Source organism: Haliotis cracherodii, unplaced genomic scaffold (assembly GCF_022045235.1).
Source record: "Haliotis cracherodii isolate W230 unplaced genomic scaffold, xgHalCrac1.p SCAF_16, whole genome shotgun sequence".
Taxonomy (NCBI): domain Eukaryota; kingdom Metazoa; phylum Mollusca; class Gastropoda; order Lepetellida; family Haliotidae; genus Haliotis; species Haliotis cracherodii.
In genome coordinates this window covers 3,211,271-3,235,906 of record NW_027266271.1, presented here as the reverse complement: position 1 = coordinate 3,235,906, position 24,636 = coordinate 3,211,271, and the positions used below count along the sequence as shown (strand labels likewise).

At 36.8% G+C, this 24,636-nt stretch overlaps 1 protein-coding gene across 1 annotated transcript in view; it reads left to right on the top strand.

The window, feature by feature from the left end:
- LOC139463731 (obg-like ATPase 1) overlaps positions 1-24,636 on the top strand; it is a 327,895-nt gene that overhangs the window by 187,994 nt on the left and 115,265 nt on the right. The window contains exon 8 of the mRNA XM_071244980.1: positions 23,515-23,612. Within this exon, the coding sequence (XP_071101081.1) occupies positions 23,515-23,612 (98 nt within the window). The remainder of the gene's footprint in view (positions 1-23,514; positions 23,613-24,636) is intronic.

Below are 24,636 nucleotides of genomic sequence, written 5' to 3'. Positions count from 1 at the left end.
CTCACCTTTGTTGTTGTTGGGATAGCTCGTTCACTTGTAGACTGCATTCTCATTCGTTGCCCTGATAATCTGTTCAAACACAGAATCATTGTAAAACAGTTGGAAAAAATCAATAGCACGACTCTCTTTACTCACCATGTCAATAAGTATTCTTGTGCCCTGTCTCCTCTTCAAAATCCTTCATGTCTCCACCATTGCAGTACCTCTGCCACTCCCATTCTTGAAAGTTGGGGGGGTGGGGGGGATACACATCATCAAAACCCTCAAAATCTTCACCAAAATATCCGCGAAATTCCCTCTCCCCTTCGCATTAAGTATTTAAATCAAACACATTATTATTCCCGATGAAGTCGTTATCAGACATCTGATCGCTATCCGAATCATAGTTGGCCGCCATTACGGTAGATTTACCAATTCAAGCAAGAAAATACACGTAACCTATCCCCGATTTTTGCGCCAAAAAGACGCCACCATGGGAATGACGTGTCGTTGCATCAAGATCTCGTTTTTATTTTTAGAACGAGATTACACACGAGACAGGAAGTAGAATGAGCGATTTTGTAAACCCGTACATGCCGCCCGAATTAGCGGGCAGCAGTTGATGCTGCGGGCAGTTTGGGGCCAAAGGGTTAATGTACATAATAGACAAATTCAACAAGAAGTATGTTAAGAACAGACGATTTCCAAATGCTACGTCTGCTGTAACTAAAGCAGTTGATAAAGCAGCACGATCATCTTGTAAGCATCAATCTACAAGACGCCTATCTGCAAATGCCCATCCTTCCGGCCCCCTGGCCCCACTTGCACAAAGCGATCTTAGTGCTATGACTGTTGTAAGCCTATGTTAAAGTATGGGAGTTCCTGTTTAAAGGACGGACAATCCTTCCCTTTTGAATAGTTGTTTACATGGGTAACCAAACCAGTTATAACTTTCCTGCACAACAAGGGGATCTGCTGCGCCTTTTACCTGGACGATAGAATTCAGGCACATCAAGCAGTAGAACTGCTCAGATGTCAGCTGAACTTCACCCTGAAATTGTAAACTCAACTTGGTTGGTAAATCAATCATCAGAATTCAGACCTCCAACCATCACAGGACCTCAAGTTTATAGGGTTCACATTTCTAACAAAGTAGAATCTGATTCTAGTGCTATGAGATCAGTGAATTGATTCAAAGCTATCATCCAAAAGCTATTCACAGACAGTCACTTTTCACTTTAGTCAACCAGTGGTAAGTGATATTAGGTCAACTCACGTCCGTTCAAGCACTGAAAGTAAAGACCAGACTGCAGCTACGTCCCATCAGGAGATTCTTAAGACCATTCAAAGATTACCCACACCTTGAACTTTGACTTCCACAATGATTGAAGAAATACCTGCATTCCTGGACAATCAAATCAAATGTCTGGAGAGGATCCTTTTTGTACGAGCCGAAATACAACCACCATCTGTTCGTAGATGCCAACCAGCAAGGATGGGGCGCTCACTTCAATGAAGAAGTACCTTCGAGGATATGGTCACCCGAAGAATAATCCCTCCTCATCAACTATCTGGAGTTTGAGGAAGTTATCAGAGCTATAGCTCATTGGGCTCCACAGATAAAGGACAAGTTCTTGACAAGAACAGACCACTCAACTGTGGAATTCTACATAAATCTCCAAGGAATGACCACATCAGCGGCCCTCTGTACAATCTCACAGTCTCAAGCTATTGATAAAGGCAAGACACATTTTATCACCAAGAATCAGCTACCTTGTCAACCAGACAGACAGTTTCATGTCCTGCCACTCACATCCATATGGGGATCAGAGGATGTTGAAGATTTATCCACTATAGCACTATGGGTCTATCTGCAGAGGACAAGTTCCAGAAGGCAAAGATTAAGAAGACTGCTTATTCTGTTATCTAGGAATAAATTCAGCAGAAGTTTCCAGAACAACCATTTCGTTTTGGATGAAAGCAGTCATTCTCAGAGCCTACAAGGTAGCAGCACTGGATCCACCATCATCATCCAACCCACACAAAGTCAGAGTTATAGCGCCAATCTTAGCGTTTCATGGAAACTGCTCCATTCTGAGAATAATAGAGGGTTGTTTCTGGAGATTGGAGATTGGACTCTGCCTTCGCTAATCACTATCTCAGAGAATTCTCAACACAAGATGACCATTAGTGGTTACACAACAACTTACATACCTACAAAAGGATAGAGCTTCCTGCAGAAAACTCGCCCAGTATTCACATAGACTTGGTGATGTCTGGTTATTGTTCCATAACCAGTGACTCAAGTCCATGTTTCCCTGTTTCGCTATGTAAGTTAGAGCATGAGTGAAAACGGGTGTGTTGAGTTTATGATCTTCTCTTAACACTATAACCGTTTATAGTAAGCGAGGAAAATATTTTTCCTTAGTGAGCTTTACAAAACCAACAAAATCTATTAGATTTACTCCTCTCTTTCACAAGAAGGAGGTGGTACCCCTTAATGATATAAGATGAATAAGGAATAATATCACGTTCCCAAGGGGTTATTAGAACAGATCTTGATCTGAATCTCGCACACAGGTGGAAACATCCACCTTCCGTGGGATTCAAGCAATAGTATGAGTCAGGAGAAGGTAAAAGATGACAATTTGGCTGTCATCACACTATAAAATCTTCAGATTTTCAACAGAATTACTCTTCACTGTCAACTATCCATAATCAGTTGTTCAAGTAATAGTATCTTCCTGCCCAAGCCCCATGCACATGCCCAAGGCAGGAAAAGTTCTCTTTTCTTCCTGTTTCTCTTTTTTTTTACTAAGTTTTATGTTGCACATTATTGGCAGTTAGTCACACTGTAGTTAATCTGTATCTTCAGTTAACATTTACTAGTCACTAGTAGTGTCTAATGGACTGCAGAATAGTTCTAGTTATTTAGATCACCTGTCGTCGCCAACTGCCTGCAGAATATGTGGTTAATACAAGATTGCTGGGGATCTCCATCCCACCTGCAGAGATAGGATATAAGTTCTGTTGACTCACGAGCCGGGTAGTGCATTTCCCTTTCTGTAGAGTTAATTGCCAAGATGGACGAAGGGGATGGGTTGTAGAGATGATATTTGTAAACGATCATGCAGTCAAACTCTCTGATGTTTCTCAATGTATGTTAAAACACTGAGTTCAGTATTAAGGAGTCTAAATGATCAGAAACGACACTTCTGTGTATATTCCTGCTTGGTAATTCCCAGGGGTTCCCAGAGGAATGGGGAAGTAGTCCGTCATTGTTTACTTCATTTCAAGAATAATCTCATGCAAAACGTATGTACGTCAGTTTCGCGGTCATGTCCGACCTCCTGTCCAATGGAAAAGCTGTATATCATGTAAAAAGTTATTAAATAATAACCATAAGCATAGCACTAACAATGCACTGGTGTGACATTGATTAATGTTATACTTTGCATACTTGTATATGCAAGGGGTCGGCGTATGTTTCTCGGTAGGAAGTGACAACTTGAAGACGACGGCTTGCGGAATATACAATTTTACTTTATACAGGTAGATATATACAGACATAAAACACTATGTTCCAGGTCAGCACATAGTTGTAGTGGTTGTTGTCTTTTAAGTACAATGGGTGCTCTTCCCGTGTCTTTGACGGAGCCTGCCCATATATTGTGGGTGCAATGCCCAAGAAAAATAATAATCCTTAATTCTGACATCAAAACTCTGAAATGCTGAATAATGCTTTGCTTAATACTAACATATAATATACATATGTGTGGGGGTGGCTTACCCAAGAATATCCCTAATCTGAATTCAAAATCCTAGACAATACGTTCAATTTTGTACCAAACTGTGAACATTTATAACTTGTAACAAATGACAAATTTTGTCATTAGATTTTTGAAATTATGAGTCTAGTTTTAAGGTGTGACTTGATAACCCAACAGCTTAGTTTTGTTTGGGCCCTAGCTGTATCGATATATGTCTGGTGTGGCCTAGAGATATTTCAAAGATTCCGTACACAATAACTTCAAAGATCTAGCATGACTAAAGATGAAATTTGGAGTATATTGCACATATACAAAAATGAATTTTGGAAAGACATTTTGGCATTGATATACTGGCTTTGATCAAACATACCTGGTTGCACTTATAAACAGTCACACACATATCCTGGATTTAGTCCATGTAAGTACACACAAATTAGTAATTCCAATGAGATATCTTGTACACAGTGTCCATCTTGAAGGTGCCTGTGGGGCGGTTTCCGTATCGTGCAGGGTCTGCATGATGATGGCTGCGGTCGGATCTCTGTGGGATAGGCGTGTGTTTCCTTCTTTTCTTTGGTCCTGTGCAGGAATGAAATCTTGAAGGGGAAGTCTTTGCAGAGTTGCTAAGATACTCGACCAGGGAAGGTTTGGGATCGGAGAACTTGTTCTTGATAGGAGAGGTTCTTGTTTCTTCAATCTTGTTACATGCCGTTCTTCGTTCTTTCTGATTGGCCTTCAAGAAGGTAGTATATCCTTTTAATAAGAGACTGTCACTTCTTACAGTATTGTGAACAATATGCCTTGCTCCAAATTAACAACACGTTGGTGTGACGTTGATTAATGTTACAATTTGCATACTTGTATATGCAAGGGGTCGGCGTATGGTTCTCGGTAGGAAATAACAACTTGGAGACGATGCGGTATATACAATTTTACTTTATATAGGTAGATATATACATACAAAAAACACTATGTGCCAGGTCAGCGCCTGGCCTAACCCAAGTCAGCCTAAGGGTAAGACCTTTCCTTCCTTCTCCTTCTCCATCACTCTCATTTTCATCTCTGGATCAAGGCTGATATGGCCAAGGTCACCTGACATTTAGTAAGTCATTATTAAATGTAAACAATAATTCATCAGTGACATACTTACACATCTCGTTCAGGATGGCAGACAGTTGATGTATAATACAATGGGGATTAACAATTAGGATTAGCATCTTATATAGATGACATGATATGGCTCCAGGGTAATAAGTCTTTGGCATTAAATGTTCATTCAGACAACAGTCACTATGACAGCACTTTGAAATACAGCCAGAATTTTTATATGTATGGAGCAGTTTAGCAAATCACCATTAGGGTCTTCCCATGTTGAAGAATATCTTGACTACTTATCAAACTACAACAAATATGAGTCAAACAATGGCATTTATGATATGTGTATCCATTCTCTGTCAACTAAAGTTGGTTTCAAAGTGCCCAGAGCTGTAATTTGATCATCATTGCTGTAAATAACAGTGAGCTCGAGCAATCTGCCGATTAGATAACACAAAACTTCACCAAGACAATTATCACTTGAAATATTACAAAAATAATTATGAAATTTTAAGAAGAAAAAATCAGAAAGTAACTTTAATGACTTTAAATCTTTAAATCGGGTGGTCAGGCTTGCTGATCAAATGGAAAGCTCTGTCTGTACCTTGGACTGTCATCATAGCATTTGAAGAATAGAGGGAATTATTTGATTTTGTCTTCAGACATAATATCAGTTGTACTCACAAGTTTAAGATTAACTGTTTTTGTTATAATGAGGTATATAACAAACTTTGAAAAGTGCGGAGGTATCTATGACTTTGTATTCTTGTACTGCTCTCAAAATCTCATATCACCAGTGTATGTATTGTAATGTTTATTGTGTTGTAACCCTACTCACATATATAACCTGGTATTTCACAATTGTTTTCCATTGAGGACACAATCAGGCAACAAAGGTTGGTTATCACTGAATAATAATCACAGCCTTACCAAACATACCAGTTTTGTAGCAAATATGTTTCACACACATTATGTCATTGTTGTCACATGTTAAATCATCTGTTTGTACCCCTTACTACAGGATCATGTTGACGGTCACTAAATTACTCAATAACAAAGAAGAAACAGACATAAATTGTTACAAAACTGGTATGATGCAGTTGTCAATGGGATGGTTTATGCCCTCCCATTTCATCAATTTGAAGAGAGTAAATAATATCTGGTCTCAATACAAAATCCTAACCTGGAGTCATGTTCTTTGTATATTCTCACTGGATTGAAACGCTTTGTCTGGAAGGAAAAGCAAGATCAGTCCTTCAAAAAGTTTTAGTCTCACTCCTGAACAGAGAAGGTACTGCACTACATGCCATTATTTGTTGGGTAGGCCGTTCACATTAAGAACAGACCACAGCAGTCTCACCTGGCTACTAGGGTTCAGATCAATGGAAGGACAATTCGCCCACTGGCTGTAGGAATTAAGTCAGTACGATATGACGGTGCTCCATAGACCAGGGGCTGAGCACTTCAATGCAGATGGCTTATCATGGATTCCCGAAAATGTACATCCATCTTCTAATCGACAGGTGTGGCGGTATTTTAGGACCTTATTCCAGGCCCCGGGATCATGAAACTAACTTACACAAGAAAAAATACCCATCTATACAAAATATACAATTTTGTATATTTGGTATTTCCAAAATATACAATTTTGTATAGTTGGTATTTCCAAAACTATACAATTTTTTATATATGGATAGATTTTACCACTGCTTCATTGAATTTTTTAAACTCATAAGAGGTTTTCTTGGGATTTGAAACAAATGTTACCGAACAGTATTTTTGCACGTGGTGATAATACGTTAATACTATTTCATTATGGCAACTATATTTTGAGTGTTATGAAATAATTTTTATTTCTTTATGTTGACAGCATTTTACATAAGAAATAGAACATTTGTGCAGATTTTAGTAACAGATGATGTAAATAATACCGCTGTCTTAATTAGATCGCGGTTTGAAAAAGCACTGTTTGTATAACGAAAGGCTGCTGCTGTTTTAAGTAGGTCGGAGTTAGAAAAGCACTGTTTGTTTAACGAAAGGCTGCCGCTGTATAAACTTAATTGGGGTTAGAAAAGCACTGTTTGTATAACGAAAGGCTGCCGCTGTCTTAACTAGGTCGGGGTTAGAAAAGCACTGTTTGTATGGGGAAAGGCTGCCACTGTCTTAACTAAATCGGGGTTAGAAAAAACACTGTTTGTATAGCGAATGACAGACGCTGTCTTAAATAAATCGGGGTTAGAAAAGCACTGGTTGTATAACGAGAGCCTGTCGCTGTCTAAACTAGAATAACCACTAACGGAATAGCAAGAGAGTAGCCTTTTAGCGATTGTCACGATCATTGCAAAATAATAGATAAAAAATCCATGAATTTAAAATTGTACAAGGAAACATATATAGGAAACACATCGTTGGAATAAATTCCTATTATATTACGTTCACGACATTAGTTCTGGAGTTTTCAAAGTAAAATTGAATAGATATGTTTCTGTGATTTAATGTAATGGTGATTCTAAATATGAAATATTGGTTGATATTGTTTGTCAAACAGTTGTACACACCGTCCATTGTGATACTTCTACTTAAGGATGTTTGTTTAGTCAATTGGCATGCGTTCATTGTAAACAAGGATCATTAGCGTGAAAGGATTACTAAGTTTGTCATCCAGTATAATGCACTTCCACGATTAGCATGATTAGAACAGAGTTTGTAATTAAGTATTTCCGGACTCCAGTTAATCAAGGCAGCTACATCAGTTGAGAGTGTGAGCAGCTGGAGAAGAGGCGAGAAACTCAATGTGATTTATGAATTAGTGGAATTTTAATAAATAAACGAACGCCTGTCGCAAAAATGCATTCGAACATTGAACACGCACAATCGCAGATTTTATGGTACATTTGAGGGTGAACGTGAACGAAGCCGTGCAGGATGCCTAACAGCGATTTGTCTTCGTAACACACAGTGAGCTCAGGTGAGTTTATTAATGATGATATTTTTATTCATTCATAGATATGGCGGTTATGAGCGCTGACACTATATGTGTTCGCAATAGAACATTTGGAAGACTAGACACATATTGATTCACTATATGACTACATCAAATCCAGTATTTGTTTAATGCAACAGGTTTAAAGCATTCAAGATTGTGCATTATTATAAAATACAATGTGTGTCGCTTCGTCTCCCATGTAAAATACATTAATTATTTGTTTTAAATATAATTTAATATTACTATGAGTTTTACATTATAACTAACATTATGGAGTCTTGCATGTCGAGCCAAAAAACTATTGTACATATTATTCACATTGGAATTTCTGTTTACTGTGTTTGCGGTGGGGTCCAGACAATTCCCCAAAGGGACAATTCCAAATACAACTGCGTAAAATATTAAAGCTGATTTGGACAAAATTACCAAATGGATGAAAGTAAGTAAAATTGAATCTAGAGAAAACAGAAGCTTTCTGTTTCACGTTAAATTAAAGTCTTCCCAAGTGCAAAACCTAATCTTAAAATGAAAGGAATAATTATTACTTTGGGAATAATATTTCAGTCAGATTCTGATATTGACGAGTTAAAAAGGAAATCCCTATGATTAATTGCCTTAGAAGTCTTAGATACCTTTCTGGTGTCCACCGCCGTAAACCATACTCACTCACTCAGTTAAATAACTCCTTTCACATGAATCGTTAAGTTATGAACAAGCGTATAATGCCCATATTTGGGATAATTGTACCAAGAACAAGAATTAATCCTAGAATGTTTACACTAAGATTCATTCCGGACGCTGAAATATTGCCAATGAGACGTTAAATTTTAACTCACTCACTCACTCAATACGGACTATACAGACTATTTGTGGGTCGATAAGGGGTACAGGCCACGAGAAAATATATAGAGAAACTAACACAGCCATTACACCTTTTTACAAGATGGAAAACATCTTTGCTATTAGTAATTACATTTATAGAAATCAAACCAATATAGAGGCTATATGTTGTAGAACAGAATGCTTTGCCAAGTTATTCCTATCTGATACCATTAATAATTGGAATAGTCATCTGATATAGAGGATTATTAAACTTGGACAGTGTGACTTATATACAGTTAAGCCATGATACCAGATTTTGTCACACAATCCTTTATCGCCTCGGACTCGGTTATAGTGATTTAAACTTCCATCGGCTTAAAAGACAATATATTAAGAAACGATTCGCCTTTCTATTCTAAAGGCTAAGTGAGTTTATATTCAGTGGTTTATCGGAAATAATTTGTCAATTTAGCTATTTTGAAATCGGTCCATGTACATCCTATGTTCGGGTGAATTTGCACTAATGTTATAACTAATGAAATTAATTCATATTTTAAGACACATATTAAGTATTAAACAGTTAAATAGCTTTTCTTAGTAATTGAACACCTTTACCATCGACCGCACCAAACTGTTGACCAATCGTTTTTCATGTATTCTACGTCAAATAAGATCAGAACACGTGTATAATTACAACCTCCCCAGGATACCAATAACAACGAAATGTACAAATTAACAAACATGACCAACATTATTATTTCATGATAATGTAGGTGTCATGCATGTAATTATAGCTATATAATCATATGTTTAATTATTCAGTTTGTGTGAAGTCGGTCATAAATATAAGAAACAGTTGATTCTGAAATTCTTTAATCATGTACTTTTAAGTATATTTTCCCAATATTATGTTATCCCCAAAAGGGCAGTTATATTCATGTTATATTTATCAGTCAATTTTTTAATACGAATTACGTAATATTTATGCTACTTTGATTTTATAAGACCAATGTTGTTGTTACAGATTCAGGGACCGACTAGGTTCATTACATGTCATAAAAGTGCCGGGACATAATGTGGTGGCAATACATTCTCTAATTAACACCTGTCACAAAAGGACGGGCCATTTGGGTTTGTCCTCAGGGAATGTGTTATGCAATTTGTGTATTCACGAAATAACATTCAACGAGTCGGGTGATTTAGGATTGATGCATTTGTACTTCATATAAATAAATGAATTACATTATTTTCTTAATCGTGTGCGAAATACGCATAATGTCGGAAAGCGCAAGTTAAATCCCCAAATACTGACTTCGTTCCTAAATAAATCACAACCCTCACTTATAATTGTATCACTGTATCACTTTAAATTTTAATGATGTAAATCACGTATCTGTCACTTTTTAATGTAGAATACGTCAGTCACTCAACCAGTTCCACTATTATTTTCTCAAAAGATCAAAGATTAAAAACAGTTATCAAGATTTAATTTCCATATCGTTAGATATATTTAATCTTAACAATGAAACATCTTCATGTATTATTCTGTATTGAATGACATTAGATATATGCTCCTATACCGCCGCTGGTGTCTTAATTTGCGAGAATTAAACATTTAGTTTGCATCCAACCATGCGCGTCCCAAATTATACAGCGTCAAGCTTTCAGCGCTCCAAAAAAGTTTTCCAAAGTAGAAATTAAGCAAAATGAATATTTATCAAGTTTCCTTCTGCTAGAATATATGCATGCTTTTATGGTTTTTCAAAAAAAATCTTCGTTCTCTCTGTTGTTAACAATAATAAAACAACAAGTACTATCAAATATAATACGGAAATATATTACATATCATTTACGCATCCGGCTGCTCACAAAACAATGCTATTAAACAATATTTGTGTCCCAGGGACTGAATACCAATTAGACCAAGCCAGCTCTACAGATACTGACTCTCTCAAAGACAGCAAGCTACATTATACAGTTAATTGAAAAATGTAATCTCAAACATATCTAATGCTACTTCAACACTCTATCATATACTTAGCAGTTGAATATTCTGTAAAATTGAAATTAATCCTCTATTAGTTTACAGGGACGATTCTTGCAGGCTATATAATGCAGGCACGGCCCGTTATGTATCATTCAATCTTTTCTTTCTCACTTTCTTATAAAGGCATAATGATCAATAATCTCTTCTGTTGCAGTGTGAAATGTTAATTTATTGTGAGTGAGGCTAATCCCTTTCTCCAGACATAAATTGATCACTCACCAACAACTGACAAGGGATTACTCCTCGTTAAGGCAATACTAAGTGATACAACATACTGTAGATTAATTAACTAATTAAGGGTTAAATGAGATTGTTTACTCACAGTGTGATGTAATCCGTTTGATGTCGAATTACAAAGAGTGAATCTTCAAAAAGGGTAAGCATACCCAACACTACCAGTAGCACCTGGCATTCCCAAATAGTGTTGTTCTAATACATCAAGCTATAATACTGACACGTTGTTGCTTAAGGGTTATCGGAATAAATTTGAATTTGATTTTCACATATTCTCCTCCATTGCTCATGAGCATATACATGGATATACATACATATGCATTATAAATTTGAAATGCAATTGTAAATAAAGTTGTTTTTCTTCAGAAGAGTCGTAACCGAGTCCTCGGGATACGCCATCGCAACCTTCCCGTCAAGAAGAAACAGAGGTACGAGGACGCATTAAAGATAGCTCAGTTGATGCCCTCCGAGGAAAGTAACTATGACGAATACGGCATAAAGATTTTTTACAGTACGACCAAAGAACTGCGAGTCGACAGAACTGCAGATGGCGAAGAGGCTCGCAGATGAGACATACATTAAGAAGCAGGACAGTACAGCAGCTTTCCCTAAGGCAAGACGTGTCCGTCGACCACCATCCAAAAACCCATTCCCTGACATGAAGAAGGATATGTCATGGGTCAATACCGAGTGTGGTTTGTGTAACGTAATATATGTGTTAGTGACTGAATTTGCGGATATGTGTGTTCGTTGTACTTCTAAGGGGTGGGGGGGGGTGATGCGTATTTTGTCTCAAAAGCCAAAACGGTTGGTTGTTTAAATAGTGACACTTAAATAAACTATTCTTCTTCTTCTTTTTGTTCATTGTCAAGATGCTGTGTATTACTTCCCAGACTGATGACATGTGTTATCATTTTTTTATCTTCAAATATCACGATGTGCCCACTGATACCGTCATTATGTTGATTGCCTGATTGTTTAGAACTATCAGTTGCGATATGTTATATGGTTGCTTTGTATAACATCGGCATGCTGTTCACTTTCATTGGGACTGGATGCTTTGCACAATAGCGATAGTATCTCACTGTTAATTATTTTTTTATCATTTGTATTTACATAAGTAAAGAACATATCAATTTAATCTGAATACGTCAATGTGTCAATTTCTTGTTCTAAAAAGTACAGGAATAAGTATTCATATTCGACTTCTTATCATTTGTATTTGTAAGAATTTTTTAAAATTTTCTTGTGCCTGTTGTACATTACATTTATGGTCGTAGTTTATTGACTTTGCTAACAATATTAGACTGAGCCCCAAGAAATGTTTTGAACATTTGATTGCATTTTAAGCAATTTTGTGCCGTTTGGACAATATTCATACCAACAAATGTAACAGTGGCAAAAGTAAAAAAACCAAAGATGGCGGATGTAAAAGTTAAATCATTACTTTTAAAAAATCGGGTATGGTTTCTGCGCACCCTACCACCTGGGTTCCAGCCACTAATGCCTAAGTCCACTTTTGCCTACAGTTACTATTGCCTACAAATAGATAAAACAGTGTGGAATAATGCCTACACAACGAAAGCAACATACCCATGCTAGGAATGAACTCTTTGAAATTTCTTTGAAATCATCAAATATCTGCTGGTGTATATACTATAAGAACTAATGCAATGATGCAGAAATGATGCACTGATAGTAGGTGTCGCTGAAAATCACTGGTGCATGACTTTGTTTATTGTAGGCCGTAGGCATTAGTGGATGTAGGCATTAGTGGACGAGGACGCCACCTGGGAGCAATACTGTCACAAACGTGCAATGTCCCTTTCCCCATGTTGAAGCATATTGAGAAAAGCATACCTTTGGACTTATTATCTTTTGTAAAACATAAAGCAATAATACAACATATATCCCCGTGTTATGGGTTTTCGGACGCTGAATAAACATTCATAGTTTTTTCACATGAACAACTGTAAAACATCTCATTCACTTATTCAAGACAACTTTATCATAAAAAAAGTCATTATTGGATTATTAACAATTTCTGTGTGACGCTTCCCCCCCACCCCACCCCCTCCCGTTACAGTGCAAGTATTCAGGATAGAAAACGTATGATGTCCGGAAATGATCCCATGATTGTGTGATGAATAATAATAAAGGCATGTTTGATGCTGAAAACTCAAAAACAGGACAATCCGCAACGGTTGTCCGGCAACACAATATTTTCGGAGTATTTTAAAAAAAATATCTTTCATTATATTTTGAAGAGGATTTTTCCAAGGACTGCCGTTTTAAAAAAAACGCGATTTTCTGCGTTCCGCTTAGATTTGACATTATAACAATGTTTTCCCTACAATTAAACCGACACCTCAGAACAAACCAAATTCAACACTTTAAATTAATAATAAAATAGTTTTCATCCTCTGTGCAATCCACACTGTTGGCTAATCTGCCATGTGCACGAGAGCATTTAACAAATCACATCGCGGCCTCCCCGTATAAATGAATCCTAGCTCAGCACAAATTGATTTCAACACTTTCAAAACAGAAGTCACCGCCAATCACCCCCGACAGCTTATCCTCTCTGTGCATTTGACCATAAAGTCTACTCACATACCAAGCACCGCGCCAGGACAAGTACCAGACGCCTCAATCGCTTACCCGTCAATATCATTGCAAGGAGAGTATGTACTCCCGCTAACAGTGTGGAGTACTAATTAAACATTCCAGTAATGTTACACGCCACAATATCATTTTTTTGTAACTTGCTGATACTATTTTGCACATACAAAACAATTATCCTCCTTTACAAACATATACAAAGAAACACAGTGCTCAACTTTTAACACTTCAATTTGCATATATATATAATAATTATACACAAATGCATAACAATTATCTCCCTTTACCAATATATACAAAGAAAACAAATTTGGATATACCATATATACAAATTTGTATATTTTTGTATATGTCGTATATACAAACTTGTATATTTTTGTATATGTTGTATATACAAACTTGTATATCCTTTGGAAATATCATCTTTCCAAAGGATATACAAGCTTGTATATATGTATTTTTTTTGCAGTGTTAAGACCAAATTTTGTCTTAAATCGGGGATCACGGAGCTCAATCTATGAGAATAACTTAAGTCTAAGACAAAATTTGATCGTAAGTTCTAAGACTGCCCCTGAGTAGACTTAAGACAAAATATGCTGCAAGAAAGATGGCGTATGGCGGATATTCGCCTCATGCGTCGCCTCGGGGCTAAAAAGGAAAAAATACAAATTCAGCGGACATTTCGAGACTGCTTCAATTCTGTTGATATTTACACGACGACGAGCTCTTTGAAAGATTTCGTCGGCCTACCATTTTTTTCATCGTTGGTCTAACCGGTGATGAACTGGCATAGATTCTACCCCACTCAGCGTTCCCACAGTCTCCCACCTATTATTCAAGTGTTGATATTCCTTCAGTTTGTTGCCACTGGGGCTTTTCACCTTTTAGATGCTCAGTTGTTTTGTGTCAGCCATATTGGATAGTGTTTACAAAATCACGTTCATCTTCCTGAGGCAAGAGAGTTAACTGACTATAAAAGTCCAGTTTCCACCCTTGCCGAACTAGGCTGGAATTCCTGGCCTTGATTGTAGTGCCACCAGTGGCTATTACGAGTTATGTCCCTTCTATGCCTCTCCTATGGACCAATCAGATTCCACCTCTCGTATCACTTGGATTTGCTTCAAACAAAATGGCGGCACCTGGTCGTGACGATCTGATAGATAATCAAGATTTATATTGTGATAAAACAGGTCTTACATCGCCAAAGTGCATCAAATCACGCAAGCACCTTGATAAAAAATATGAAAAGATTTGGAAAATATCTGTTGACTATGAGGTGGTGGTGCACATGCTTTGCAAATCCTGCAATCGATCGAAATCTGCATGACAGTTTACGAACCGGATTTCAATTTCGTTGTGCGATTATGATTGGACTATGCATAGACTCGTTAGTCCAGCCAAAATGTAACTCCGTGATACCACCCTAGTATGGCATGGGTGGAAACTGGACTTTTATAGTCAGTTAACTCTCTTGTCTCGGGAAGATGAACCATGTTATATGTACACAGGTAAGGAGACGCAAATACCATCACGTATATGTCAAAATCAGCTACAATACCTACATCCTTGAATTCCTCATACATTTTAGAATCAAATGCGAAATGGTCTTTGTCACCAATACAAATTGTCTAGATGTATTGAAGCAAAATAAATGAGATGTGAAAACGAAAGCTGAAAAAACTGCACTTGTTGGAAATGTAAACAAAGCAGTTCGTCTATTCGTTGAGTACATTGGCTCAGCATTTTCAGAATATACAGGGGAAGAGAATCGTAGGAAGAATTAGGGAAGTAAAAATATATACATTGCAATGATTGATATTTTCAACAGAACTTGTGGAAGTTCCCGTCCCGTGTGACGCAATGACTGATGCAAAATCACACGCGACAACGGTATTTATCGGAATTTCTGACTATTTCCGTTGGTTTCAATGTAAAATATAACAACAAATAACAGTACACAGATTGTCAGAATTTTTCTGATTGCTTACATGTCACATTTATGTATGAATGAACGAAAGTCCCCTCGTAAAATCCCGCGCACTGTTGACAGTCAACACGCCATTTTGTGAAATTCTGTCACCGGTAGTGATGTCAAACTTCAACATATTTGTTGTACACTCTGAGTTGAAGGTCCTTGAATGAAGGTACACACGATCATTGTTTACTGCATTTTACTGTTCCATGATGTAGATCTTGCATATCTTTTTAATTTGTACATTTGTTCACACAATTAATTTCACTTTGCATATTAATCAATGTTCAATATGATATTATACGTAGATATAGGCCACAACATATATGAACGTTTGATAATCTCCTGTTTGTTTGAACAATGTTTACATATGAAGTTGAAAAGTTTATAGTGTCGTATACAATATTTCTTCAATTTGAACAAGTGTTACAAGATGAAATGTAAATGTAACTGCAACATGTATGTATGTCAATATTATAAGTTCATATAAATAACTAAAACTGACGATATAACTTAACCAAAGTGGATATTTTTTTTCGTTAAATTACATGCACTCATTTCTAGAAGAATTGGCTTGGTCTTGCAATTTTTTTTATGACTTTTGATATACAGAACAGTGATATCTGAGGATTCGCCAGGTGCGGGCTAATCACAAAGATTTATGAATTATTCCTCTCGTTATACATCTATAATCAATGGGTTCACCCTTTTTTAAATATTGTGACCACAGGATATTAAACTGTTAACTTTATTTCTTCAAGAATTGTAAAAAGTATAAAATTATAACCCGTGCCATATGTACCAAGTTGCTGGACGATAATCCTTATACGATTATCCTGATAATTCTATATCAAAAGACCTTTCTTGGCATTTTTTTGCATAATTTTGAGACAAGCTGATGAGAAATAATTACATAATAATAGAACAAATACATACTTGATATGTAAAATTGATGCCAAACAGGTGCGTGTCTTGTCCAATTGAGATACACTGTAAACTATCTAATTGTTTATCTATTCAAGATATTATTTACACGGTAAACGCAGTCTTTTCATGTTGTGTAGCAAAAGCGTCAAATTACGTTTTGCATTCTTTTTCCATACCATGATCGAAAATTAGGGGAGATATGTATTAATTAAAATACCAGTGTCGTCTTTCTCCAACATTGTCAAATTAATAAAAGCAGCCATGACGTCAAATAGAATGGTATTATTTTTAAGTAATTCATTACATTTGATTACATTACATTAGTGCTTCATTAATAATAGTGCAACATTTGTCAAGTAACACTTGCACAATCTAAGGAGAATCTAAGGACTAATTTATGGGTTAGAAAGGGCCATCCATTTTGCTATTACTTATCTTTTATGAAGTACAATTTCATCATTTCTTATGGTTTTTTTTATGCCTAATTGATACAGTATCAATATCGATGTTTGTGTTGGAATAGTTTGGTTCCTCGTGAACACCACGAAAATGTATTGTCCTTACGCACAGCTAATTGCTAAACATAGCAGAGTTATGCCCCCTTTTCTGTGAAAGCGTGTAACCTCTCTGTCGCCTTTTGACGTTATTGAGGTATATCAGTTTTTGTCATTTACCGCAGGCTATTTTTTGCATTGAATTTAAGTCATTATACATATGCATATAACTCCATTTGATATATTATTTTGCCCTTCAAATATTAGGCAGTATTTTGTTTGCTCCGTTTCGGTAAAACTGCTAAATAAAAGAAATCATCGCTCAGTACTTTTATCGGTCTCGCTAAAACGCGGAGAAATTTCCTGTTTTTCAGCGCAGAATAAATTCTCGGACAACACTTAGATGTGTCTTTTTTTAAAACCAGTTTAATATTTACAGTCAGATTTACACCATCAGATAGGAAATTTAATATTCTTCATCTCTGCGTAATTTTATAGCCGGAGTAGATCAAGTGCCGCATGAGGGCAATTCTCGTACAACCTTCACTTTTCCGATCTCAGGCAAATGTAAGTCAGAAAAAAACACCTCGGCATCCAATGATTACTGTAGTATGGTATAACGTGTGCGTGTCCCTATGACGACAGTCTTAGACTTAGACTTAGCTAAGATTTTGCTAAGACCGTTTCAAGATCCAGTCTTAGACCGAATCTTAGCTGAGCAAAATCTTAAAAACTTAAGACAAAATTCATGCATAGCAAAATTTGAGCTAAGACGATATGCTGTCATGTAGGGAAGTCACAAAAGCAGGGTCGGAGGAGTAACTTGCACAGCTAGCAGGGTCAGTCCGGTCATCTGTAAACTGATAGACAGGATATTCAACAAACAAGTTGTTGTGAATGTACCAGCCAATCTTAAGAGTATGTGAATTCCTTACAGAACACAATGCAGGATGTGCATAGGATGGCCAGGTCTTATAACCGAACAACGTTACAAGGAATAAAGTGGGATTATGACCCATGAAAGTAAATACACCAAAGGAGATTTGGTGTATGTTTTAGACACCACGTGAAGGAGCGAAGATCATGCAATCATTATAGGCAACCTTTAGAGCAGCTAATCATTGTATGCGGACGTAATCATACTACAACATTTTATTATCCTCTCACATCCAGTAGACCACACATATTATACTGAACAACAAAAGTTCCTGTGACATTGAATAAGATTTAATGCAAAGTTATGTTTTTTACCAAATCTGAAACAATTTCGGTTTGAAACAGATAAAAGACTCCTGTAAGTGTTCAAATGGTTTTATTTGCCATACTGACTTCAGAAAATGTGTGATTTCATAAAAAACATTAACATGCCAAAATGTCAATTTACAAATCAATAACTATGTTATTGCGATGTAAGCAACACTTTTCGTCTCATGGAATGGACCAGGCATGGCACAAAGTCCTGTGGGATATCTGTCCATATCTGCTGGAGCATGTTTCGAAGTTTCTGGAGTGTCTGTGGAACACGTGGTTGACGTCAAAGACGCCGATCCATCTCATCCTACATGTGCTTGATTGGTGAGAGATCAGGGGAGTGAATCGGCCAGGGGGTGACATTCACGTTGTTTTGTTGAAGAGAATCCTGAACAAGTAGAGCAATGAGGCTGGGCATTGTCCTGTTGAAAGGAAATGCCTGGGCCATGACGACGCAAAAACGGTAGAACAACAGGTCGGATGATCTCGTCGCTGTAGCGCTGTCCATTGAGATTTCCCTCTACCACTATCAAACAGGTCCTCTGTCTTGCTGTAATCCCACCCCATACCATAAAGCTGCCGCCCCCGAACCGATCTTCTTCCATGACACAATGATTGACGTAACGTTCACCTCGATGTCGGTACACTCGAATCCGTCCATCGCTGTGGCTGAGGTGAAAACGAATGTCAATTAATAGAACTTGTCTCCACTGCATGGCCTTCCAGCATGGACGCTGTCTGCACCACTGTAGACGTGCTTGACGGTGGTTTCCTGTCAAAATGGGACGTCTGGCGGGTCTTCTGGCGACAATCCCTGCACATCTAAGGCGACGAGGTAGGGTTGGTGAAGATATTCGTCGAAGGTCAGGGATGCTTCTTACAGTCACTGTTGCTGGCTTGAATCGATTTCATAGGTGGGTTGTTCAAATCCAGTTGTCTTGTCGATTATTGGTTACGCGTGGCCTGCCACTCAGAGGATGGTCTATGACTACATTTGTCTGTTGCCAACGTTGCCATAAACACCAAATGGTGTTTCTGTGGACGTTTAATTGTCTTGCAACATCACGTTGACTCGATCCTGCTTACCAATACCAATACCAATGGCTCGCAGACGCTCATTTTTGGACAGGCGTGGAATTTCGTAATGTTGAATAATTGTGTAATTTTGTTGTTTTTCTGAGTGGTTGTTGTCAGCACGATGCTAAACTATGCATATGGAATGACGTTAATGCACATGTTTATATACCCATTGGGCTTGAATAAAAGTCAACTTTTGCATGGGATGTATGCTTTTCTGTAGCAGTTACGTTTTTGTGACTTGATTCCATACATGTACTACAATATTGAAAACCAAACTTTACTTTTTTGAAAAATACACTAAAATATTGGTGTCACAGGAACTTTTGTTGTTGAGTATATATCCAATGAACAGTCACATTTTCCTTACTTGAGTCAGTATATGGCTGAAATAATGCTGAATTTTAATTATAACTCACTCTTACTTGAGGGCTGAACGTTTCACTGAAAATAAAATGCAGTTCTGATTGATCGAGAGCTCCCGTAAACATGGATTTATACAACATATATACACATTTTCCAGGAAGTGACAGAACTATTTTTCAAATAACTTTGACCTTGTTTATGTCTTTAAATAGCTTGATGTCGGGAATTCTCTTCAGGAATACCAATATTGATTTTTTTCAAGCAACTTTTTAAAGATCCATTTTATAATTGTTTTTCATTTTTTGTGCATTCATCGAAGAAAAACATTCACAAATTTTGATGAATTAAAATTTTGAAAACTGCCTGTTAGCTAATTACATGAACCATGTTTGAAATTACAATGTTAGCTGCTTCTCCATTGCTTGCTGTCACTGCCATGCTGGGATAGGATGTCATTAATATAGTCCCTTCCAAAAACAAATAGGTTTGAAGTGTTTCTGGCTCAGGTATGATATCGGTGAAAGTAAAGCATTTATCCAAACGATATAGTATTTGGGTATCCATTCAATAAATTGTTTACTCTTGCGAAAACACTTGTTTGTTACTTTATGATGTTGCGATAAAGTTGTATTCATGTATTCTTGCGCATGTTACTATGTGAAGTGAAATGATCAAATTTGTCAACAAACCTGATAAAATAGAGTAAAATATCAGATAAAGGTTGATTTTGTAATTATAAGAATTGTTTTTTATTTTTTGTGCATGCATCAAAGTATAAGTCACCAATTTTGCATAAAATCGCTTTGCAATTTAATACAATTTGTGACTGTTATCCTTTGTCGCATGCACAAAAAATGAATAACAATTCTTAAATGAAATGAGGTAACTACTAGTTTGTTAATGGGCTCAACATATTTGCTCTGTTTTATTGCAATATTTTAAAATTTGACCTTGTTTTGACCATGCTTTCATATTTTCTCAAAATGCTTAAAGGGGCACTGATCTAACGCAATTCCCCGGACTGGTTGTTGCCTTTGTTATTGTTTTTTCCCCCGTGTGTACCCGGATGATACGCAACGCAACTGAGCGTGACCAGAGACTGGGCTACCGTCTGCAAGGACAGCTAAGTAAACATGGAGGCTGGAGGCAATATTTGTTTTACGCATTTTTGCATAAACACTGATTGGTTAACTGTGATCTATAAAGATTCGACAAAGGGCGCATGTTAAATAATTTCTTCAGCCTAAAAAAACAGACAAAAAGAACGGCGGAGCTCATCGGTTGTCGTCATTTGGAAATACCCAAGATGGTTATAGTTTAATACTTTAAAAAAGTATCCATGCAGTGAAAGCATTTTCGGATTTCGGATTGCATCGATAATACGATTACTACTCCCGTGTTTTCATCCACGTTTTCTCGTATAACCCTACACTTGTGTATTTGTCGTCATTCACTTGATGCTCAGTTAATGAATTTATTACAGGTACAATTAGTGGTAGCACCACTTAGATTACCTGACAAAGGTTCCCATTTGGCATTTATTGTGTCTGGGGTAATTATTCAATCTAAATCCAGGTTTGAAGTGAGGTGAAATGTGTCTTATGTAATATGCACGTGGCAGCCAAGCAAGAGATGAATGATCAGTTGATTTACTTTTTTTTGTAAATCAACGGATCGTTCCTAGCCATCAAAGGATTAACAGAAAATACGTTGATTGATTAATCACTGTTATCTTGCACAGTGGATATGTCAAAAGTGAGTGTTTACATGTCTAGGTTTACTAAAACAAAGGGAATACACTCATATCATGGCGTGAAGTGCCGATGTAAAAACAACATACTTTGTTCAAAGGGTTAACTGATAATACGTTGATTGATTGATCATTGGTATCTATCACTCAATGGATTTTCTAGGAACCGTGGACGTTATGAGACTAGTTGTCACGTGGGCTTTCCCAGCCGACCCTTGAGACTTGACACCTATGTGAAACACCTGAAACAATCCAAGTGATCAGTTGAGAAACGAATACGGGTTATAATATCCGGAAACGATATATATCTTTTAAAATATTCGATTGTTACAGACACACGTGACATCGAATAAGTTTCTTTGTACAGCTGCAGACGAGTGAGATATTGTTCCTTTGTGTGGATATTCACGGATACATTCCTCGAACAAGGAAGCTGCCTAAAATTTATACACATAAATTTGTTAGGTTGTAATTATGGTATTTGCATTTTGTTTTCCTTCATTTGAACCGATTCTTGGTTGGGAAATTCTTCAATGCGCGATAGATGTTGTTTTCATAGGCCTTTTCCTTTGTAAGCGAGTATATATTACCGTCAATTTGTAAAATGTGATTCTCTCAGGCAATTCATAAAATGTGTAAATATTTCAGTCATTTTGACTAAAAAATCTATCCGGATTGATTAAGACGATCAAAAGGGCCTACAAACATCACAACAGATTATTATGTAGGATTAGAAGCCAAACAACATAGAAATGTACTTTTCAACGTAACATTTTCAGTCTCTTGGTGATGACATTAAACATCAAAATGTTTGGAATTCGTTATCATAATAATACAGATTGAAATGTTTTTCAGCCACTTTGTAAAATAACTGAATATTTAGACGTTTAATAAATTTGTTACACATTTTGACAGTAAAAAAATATACACACTATAAAAAAAGCAATGCTCAGGTGAAATATTTACTTTGTGTAAATAGTGTAAACGAAAATCGCAAAATTACCACGCAAGTGACTCATCAAAACATCGTCACCATTACCGATGCTACCCACAAAGATACCCACATATCCTTATTATTTCGAAAACTGTATTTCATTTTGTTGATCAATGTGACCATACGCCCTTATTACTACCCATAAAAGTGACTAATGCGCTTACGAATGGCGCAGCAGAGGTCGCGAACTAGTCTAGATTTCTGCTTTACATCCGGGTACTCACTGGGAAAAAACAATAACGAAGGCAACAACCAGTCCCGGGGAATTGCCCCTTTAGATGACACTGTAAACTTCTTCTCTGAAGTTTTCTGTTTCCTCAGTATTTATTTGGAAAACATAGTAAATTTTTAATATACACTGTAAATCTTTGAATTAATGTGTCTCCAAATTAATACGACTGCTGATCCCAAGCCAAAAATGCAACACCATCCACCCAATCCCCAGTGGAATGATACTTATCCTTACCTTAATCCTGTCAAACAACAAATAGCACCACTTATTAGCGCTGAGTAGAGCACTTCCACACCAACAATAAACAATGTTTTCCTAAAAAGAACTCACAGTTTATATGTTTATTCTGTTGACTATCTTAAAGGAATTTCAAAGGCAATAAAATAATTGAACCAGCAACAGTTCAGTGATTGGTATGCGGAGAAGGTGTCAACAAACTTGAAGGCAGATGACAAGACAAAGGCTATAGATCTGAGGGGAGTGGTAAAGTCTATCAGTGCATGTTGGGTTGTGTCGGCCTTTGACGCAGTGTTGCTGTGGTGGCATCTGTATGGACTGCTGGAGTGGTCAGTGATGCCTAGTTTGACATGAGTGGGTAGAACTCTCGACCCCAGCAGTGATAACTCATTGGATGCCTATTGTGTAATTCCTATTCTTTGAATGACATTGTTATACTAGTTGCAACTGCTGCTCAATAAACTGTGTTTGTGTTTATATTCAAGTTAGTATTTCTGGCATACAAAGTGTGTAGTGAGGCCGTCTTATTGTTGATAGTCCTTTTGGAGACATAAATGCAAAGTTTCATGTGAATAAAGACCACTTTCATTTTTCACATTTAATTCACGTTTGCATTAATTAAAAGATTTACAGTGCACTATTTTTGTTTATCTTTTCAGATTGAGGAATTAAACAAGTGTCTATATCTAACAGCAAAACCTGTCATATATCTGGTGAATCTGTCTGAGAAGGATTACATCCGAAAGAAAAATAAGAGGTTTGTAGCGCCATCATTTAAGATTCTAATTTGTCGACATTCTGTGATACTGCAACACATAATCAACTTAAACTTGAAAGACAAGAAAAGACAATGTGTGCCGTCCGTCCGTCCTTCTGTCCGTCCATCCATCCGTCCGTCACATTTAGTTTCCAGAGCAGATCTTGAAAACCGTACCATAGATAGATCTAGTGGTAAACTGGTGCCTTTTGATAGTTTGGGATTTTAAAAAAAGTTATTTTTCGAGTTTCCATGCAGCGACTTTGATTTAGACTGAAAATGGTGGTAGTCCTCGTTTCCGGAGCAGATCTTGAAAACCGTACCATATTTCTTCACCAAACATGGCACATAGATTTAGTGGTGAACTGGTGCCTTTTGATAGTTTGTGATTTTAAAAAAAGTTATTTTTTGAGTTTACATGGCAACGACTTTGATTTAGACTGAAAATGGCGATAGTCCTCGTTTCCGGAGCAGATCTTGAAAAACATACTATATTTCTTTACAAAAAGGCCCAGTGAACATAGTTCACAGGAGCTAATGCATTGCACACACCCGACATGTCATATTGGCGGGGGATGTGAGTATTTCATGCTTGTTCGTTATGAAACCCAACATTTTTAAATCAGTTTTAATGGACTAAGTAACATGGTAACATGTCATGGCCATGTCAAATGTCAAGTCACTTTGACATAAAATAACTGCTGTATGTTGTGGTATTTATAGACTTTGTTCATGATTGTAACACCATCTAAGATTGGAACAAGTAATATGTTCTTGCATTTAATTGGATCATGTTGAAGGTCAAGGTCAATCAATGAGAATTAGGCTTTAGAAAAACTTGGGTATGCAATAGTTTGAGGATTTATATGATGTGAATTTGATAAAACTTTGTAAACATGATCTCAGGGCAAGGTCTCATTCCAATGATCTCCAAATATGTCACATAAAACAATTAAGAGTGCTTTTAATTAATTCAATACCTATCATGTGTCACAATTGTGTACAATGTCAAGGTCACAAATGC